We start from the raw sequence: 7,500 nt of genomic DNA on the forward strand, positions 1-7,500 counted from the left end.
AGGAGGAGGGGGAGGGGGGGGGGTGTAAGTGAAGATGCCAGATGTGCCATACAAGGGAGGGAACGTGCATGATCCCGCATGGCACGCTGAGACTCGTATATCATGGTCATGGAATGCATTTGATTAAATTCATGACGATGATGAATCGACAGATTGATAAAGAAAATATGATTGATGAAGAGAGTCATAAGAATGCAGTTAGAAAGGTAGTTGTATGTAGAGATAGATTTATAATATATAGTTTATTAATTACGAGTATGATTGACAGTTTATCTTATATATAAACAAATTGAAAAGTAAAGAAAGTAGTGTTATACTGAGAATAATTTCTTTTCTTGAAATAGTACGTTTAGAATATTTATCTAAATAGAGAAATAAGTAAGAAAAACAATTAGAAATCAACCAAGATTATTTGATTACATAATAATAATCAATACAAGATAAAAAAACAAAAACTGTACATCAACCAAGATCATTTGGTTGATTACATAATAATCAATATAAAATAAGAAAACAAAAACTGTACCATGAAGTCATATAAACCATACAACCTCCTCTCACCCAGCTTTCCGTTTTGGTTATATTATAGCTACACACATATTAAGGTACAGACGCGTCTAGACAATCTTCAAAACGTGTTTAAAGACGATATAGATATATAAAAAATATTCTAAAAAATTCCAAGACGATCATAGATTATATATATTATATAGATTATAGATTATAGATTATATAGAAACGTTTTAGGTCTCGTTCGCATAGTCTCACATATATCGCATCTAGACATGGCCAAAAGGGAGAGAACCTCTTATGTAAGTCCTTTTCTAGAGCCGGATAGAGTCATAGAGCCTTTGGCATTCCGACTCTGAACGCTAGATAATTGGACAATATCAGAGAGACTCAGAAATGTCAGACTAGATAGCTGGCATGTTCGGGAAAAGGCTTTGAATGGTGAATATTTTCTTTCATATTAAAAGTAACGATTGCAAATTAAACAAAAAAAATCTCCTTTGTTGCAGACCGCTATTGCAGAGGTTATGCCAATATCTATACGAATATAGTGTTTTATCTGCCTATCTATATATCTATTTATTAGGTAGTATCTATCTATATTGATACACGCATACGTAGTCTTTACACGCATACGTAGATCTATCTGTCTAACTGTATATCTATCTATCTGTTTATTCATATATATATCTACGCCTATGACAAAAGATACGCCATTTTTTTTTTTTCTGTAACGAATATTTTTTTTCTCGCACACACACGCACACACATACACAGCACGCATATAATAGTATATATATATATACTATACTATATGCTTCCTTCCATCTTATGCTCTTCTTACCTATATAAACTATACTACTTTTCCCTTAGTCCTCCTTATATATATATATCTCAATACACCTACCTCCCTCACACATATATATATATATATATATATATACCTCACTACTATATACATATCATACTACTATACCTATATACTCATATATATATATATATATATTACTATATATATTAATACCTCATATATATATATACTATATATTAATATACCATTTATACTTACATACAACTCGTAACCTCACACACACACACACATACACACACACACATAGATATATACATACATACATACCCTCATTAAATTATACTATATATATACTACTATAATTTTATACTATTATATATATATATATATATATATACTCACCAATATATATATATATAACACATTTATTGCAGGCGTAAGTTCTTACGTCTCTGAATGTATTCATGTTTTTTTTTTTTTTTTTTATCCACACGTTTAACTGTATGTGTGAATACACAGTTCGTGCATATGCAGCTACAATTACGTACATATAGGAAAATTACACACATATATATTCCTTCACAAATTGATTTTTTCGTACTAATGTGTACAAGAAAGAAAGAAAGAAAGAAAGAAAGATAAAGAAAAAGAGAGATAAAGAGCCAAAAAGAGAAAAAAAATATAAAAAATCAACAGAAACAAAAACAAAAACAGACCCCCCCCAAAAAAAAAAAAAAAAAAAAAAAACAGAACCCACTCACCAAAGGCAAAAACCAGATAGGCGTAGGCGCGGTCGACAGCAGTCGTGGCGAAGCGATACCGGACACACGGCGTGAATCCCTGGGCGTCCTCGTCATACCAGAGGCCGAAGCCGAAGAAGGGGGCGCACACCAACACCAGGTTGAAGGTCCACAAACCCACGATGGAGCGACGGATCACGGTGTGGGTCACGTGCTGTGTGGGAGGGAGGAGAGGGAGTCAGCGAATGTTTGTATATATGTATGTATGTATGTATGGGAGTATGCATATATATGTTTGTCTATCTGTCTATCTGTCTATCTATATATCTATATATCTTTATCTATATATCTATATATCTTTATCTATATCTATATCTATTTATCTATCTATCGATCTATCTATATCTATCTATGTCTATCTATCTATCTATCTATCTATCTATCTATCTATCTATCTATCTATATATATGTGTGTGTGTGTGTGTGTGTATGTATCTTAATATATATATATACCTTTTTATATATACTATTATATACTAATCTATATATATACATATATTTATATCCACCTATATATATATAATATAATATATATTACTACTGTATTATCCATATATGTTCTCCTATATATATACATATATTACTCACTATACTCTCTTCCCTCATATATTATATATACTATCAGTGACTATATATCATATATATATATTTACATATATACATATACACACACACACATATAGGTATATGTATATATATACTCCACTATATATCCCCTACGCATATATAGATATATATATGAATATATATATATATATATATAATATATACGCTCCTATATACATATACACACATAAACACGCACACACACACGCACACAAACACACACACATACACAGATATCCCAATCCACAGAAAGGAAGAGATAAGGCGTAATTGACAGAATGGACAGAACGAGTCAGGGAAACATGTTGACACACATATCCCCAATAGTCCCGCCAAACAAGAACCAATATGCATGTTGCACACGCCCACTCAACCCAGCCTCTCCAGCTTTCCAAGGTCAACAATATGTTCCATCACTTACGCTTCTTGATTTGAAAAGCAATAGAAACAAAGTCAGTGTATATTGTGTTGTTGTTTTTTTCGGGTTCACGCTTATTATGACTTATATTGAGTGTTTTATATGCTGGTTATAGGTTATTTCAAGGATCTGTGTTTTTCGATGTACACGTGGGAAGGTAAAAATAAATGGTCAAAGGAAAGATAACATATATGGGTTTTCGCACGGACTACGCACGACAAACACACACACACACACATACACACACACACACACACACACACACACACACACACACACACACATACACACGTAAACATACACACACATACACACATACACACACACACACAAACACACATATACACACATACACCCACCCACCGTTCCACTCACACCTCCACACCACGTCAAACACAATCCACACACATCACAACGCATAACCAGCATACCCACACACTATACACAACCACATCCCCTCCACAACAACCGCAAACACACCTACACACACGCCGCAAAAACTCACAACACACACCTCCCACACACACAAATATATAAATATCTGCCACAGAAACTCACAAACGTTTACTCTCAATCGGTATGCTCCATAAGCTTGTGCCGATCATTCTCTCAGCCCCAACCACATCCCTGCGCTACTGAGGTAGTACACTGCAGAACATCGCATAATGCTCCACTCCCATAAACACGGGCAGTCCTATATTCATTCCCCCACAACAGCCTCGTCGTGTTGCGCTATGCCTAAGCACTAAAAACGTTCTAAAATAGGTATAAATCTAAAAAAGAAAGCTAATCAACAAATCAGTCTAGTCCCTATTGGTACAGTTTCTTATTCTCTCTTTTATTATATCGCTATTTATTTTTTTCATTTTCATCTCGCTATTTATTTATTTATTTGTTCTCTTCTCTCTCTGCAAAATCCGACTTCATCTCTAATAAGAAATAAGACCCCGCAACACACATAATCATCGCCCTTTTTTTTTTCTCTTTTTTTTTCCTATTTTTATTTTAATAAACTCTCCCACATATACACCACCCCTTCACAACGTACCCCGAACAGCCATATTGGGGGGGGGTACACATTGATAACGCTTATCTACCGTGAAAATGAACTATTAATTCACCCACACATCCGCGCTCGTTATATCTTTATTGGAAGACTTTACGTATCACACAAAACCTCTACTAAGCACACTCTATGCATGATCTGATACTAATTTAGCAATGAAAATAAATAGCAATGTTGCACTGATATCTGCAGAAATATGATATATCTGTAGCTTCTAAATGAATTATTTTTTCCTAAATTATAATGATAAAAACGATGAAAATTATGATAATAATGAAAATAAAATGATAATGATATTAATGGTAATGATGATGACAAAGATGATGATAATGATGAAGATGATGATCATAATAATTATAATGATAGTAATAATAATGACGATAATGATGATATCAATCATGATGACAATATTGATCATAATAATGATGATAATGATGGCTGCAATTATTATAAAGATAATAATAATAGCAATAATGATAGTAATGATAATGATGACGATAATAAGAAAATAATAATGATACTACTAATGATGATGATGGTAATAATGTTAATGATAATATTAATGCAAATGAAGTATAGTAATGATAATGATAAAGTTGATAATAATGATGATAAGGGCAATGATCAGGATGATAATAATGATAGTAATAACAGTAACAATAATAATAGTAATGAAGAGGATAATGATAATAATAACAATAATAAGGATGATGATGATAATGATGATAGTAATGAAAATGATAATGATAATAATAGTAATGATAATGACAAAGATAATGATAATAATGATAAGGCTAACAATAATGATAAATCTGACAATAATAACAATGTAAGGATAAAGGAATAATAGAAAAAACTAGAAATAGTAATTATAATAACAATGATAATGATAAAAGTAACAAATCTGAAAAGTGGAATCTTGCTTTCCTTAATTAACACGTAGTTTGAAGCTGTGAGTTAGATATATAACGCTAATTAAGCCTCATTATGCTATGCCATTTAAACCGTATCTTAATTACAACGTATGGATATTTCAGCTAATGTCCATGACTCTGAATATTAATTTGGGATCTAATTGGAATTTCTAATTGCATATTCATAGGTAGTATGTTCAGGGATTAGAGTCAAATCTGAGTCAAAAATAAGGAAATTATTACTTTCTATCTTGTCATTTCTTTATTTTTTTGAATTTTCAAAATGATTAAAAAACAAATTCTAACTTCCTCTTTTTCTAATCTCTCTCTCAAAAAAACAAAAAAAAAAAAAAAAAAAAAAAAACAGCACAGAGCGCGCGGCGTCATTAAGAACATAAAAACCATCCTAACAGGAGTAATGTGGCACGACAAAGGGATAAACCATAACACGAAATTTAATAAGGGAAAACCATAGCATTCTATTTGAATTAAGGCTTTAAGCGTCCAAGCATTTTGTTTAGTATTTTATGTCTGTTAAATGTGGAGCAACGTTTTGTGGAAGAGATCATTATGTGTGACACACACACACACACCCGTGTATGTGTGTGTGTGCTGCGCGGCTCCTGTACTATGTATATATATATATATATATAAATATTCATATATATCTGCATATATAATTTTATATATTTATGTATAAATGGTATATATATATATGTATATATATATATATATATAAAGCATTTATATATATACTATATCATATATGCTCGACTTATATATATAATCCTATCCTATATATATATATGTGCTCTGTGTGTGTGTGTGTGTGTGTGTGTGTGTGTGTGTCGTACGGTGTGTGTGTGAACGGGGCCATACACACACACACACCGACACACACACACACACACACACACACACACACCACACACACACAACACACACACACACACACACCCTACAGACACCCAACACACACACACATATATATATATATACATATATATATATATATATATATATATATATATATATATATATATATATATATGAATATATATATAAATATATATATATACATACGTCATATATATATACAACTATTCTCTATATATATATACTACCTATATACATATATATATCACTCTATATATATATACCCTTATATATATATATATATACTATACTTATATATATAGTATATATACTATATATATGTATATGTATACGCGTATATGTGTATGTATACATACATTTACACACTCACACACACACACAAAAAAATCTACACATACCAAATATATGTATATTATATAATATTTATATATATATAATATATATATATATATATATATATAATATATATATACTTCTTATATAATGTATATATATATGTACTATATATATGTATATATACTATTATATCGTATATATATATATATCATATATGTATATATATGTACTATATGTATATATATATATATATATCATATATATATACTATATTATGATATATATATATACATTATATATACACATTTTTCACTTTCCGGTATTTTTCGATTCAACTAAAAAATGCCTAGTTTTGTTTTATGATAAGATGATGATGATGATGCTAATAAGAATGACCAAAATGATAATGACAGTAATGACAATGATAATATCAATATGAATAACATTGATAATAATGATAGTGGTGATAAAATGGTAATGATAATGATAATGGTAGTAATAACAACAACAATTGAGATAAGAACAGCAAAAATAACAATAGTAAGAAAAACGATAGCAATATGATAATGATATCGTTGATAATGATGATAGGGATAATGATAATGATGATAATGACAATAATGATGATAGTATTAATAATTATGATAGTATTAATAATAATGATAATGATAATAATGGCGATAGTATCAATAATGATGATGGAAATAATGGTAGAAAAATAATGATAAATGGTGATAATAGTAATAATGATAATGATAAAGATAAGAATAATAACTAAAGTAATAGTAATGATAATGACTATAGAAATAATAAAAAGTATTGATAATGATGCAAAATAATAATTGCAATGCGAGACCATGCAACCAAAACAACTACCCAAGTAAGAGACACCATTACACGTGTCAAAGCAAAAGGATCTAATCTATTTTATGTACTTCCACTTTGCCGAAATTAAAATCTTGCAAGCCTTAAATGCAACTGCAAGCAAAACGCAAAACCCTCATTACTTTAATGACATACTTATGACAGGTCATTTGTATAAACTAAGTGTACTTCATCCCTGTTGAAATCCTTGAGTTTAACATTCGTATATCAATTGATCTTGAGATGTTATCAACATGGCAGACTATATAACACATGAC

General features: G+C 30.3%; 1 protein-coding gene across 2 annotated transcripts in view; it reads right to left on the bottom strand.

Moving 5' to 3' along the window:
• Positions 1-7,500, bottom strand: part of LOC122247630 (prostaglandin E2 receptor EP3 subtype) — a 263,202-nt gene that overhangs the window by 22,724 nt on the left and 232,978 nt on the right. For both annotated transcript variants that reach the window (XM_086547202.1, XM_086547201.1), the window contains exon 5: positions 2,083-2,275. In XM_086547202.1, coding sequence (XP_086403328.1) covers positions 2,083-2,275 — 193 coding nt within the window. The remainder of the gene's footprint in view (positions 1-2,082; positions 2,276-7,500) is intronic.

This window comes from Penaeus japonicus, unplaced genomic scaffold (assembly GCF_977035675.1).
Source record: "Penaeus japonicus unplaced genomic scaffold, GWHDUDI00000001_assembly GWHDUDI00000019, whole genome shotgun sequence".
Taxonomy (NCBI): Eukaryota; Metazoa; Arthropoda; class Malacostraca; order Decapoda; family Penaeidae; genus Penaeus; species Penaeus japonicus.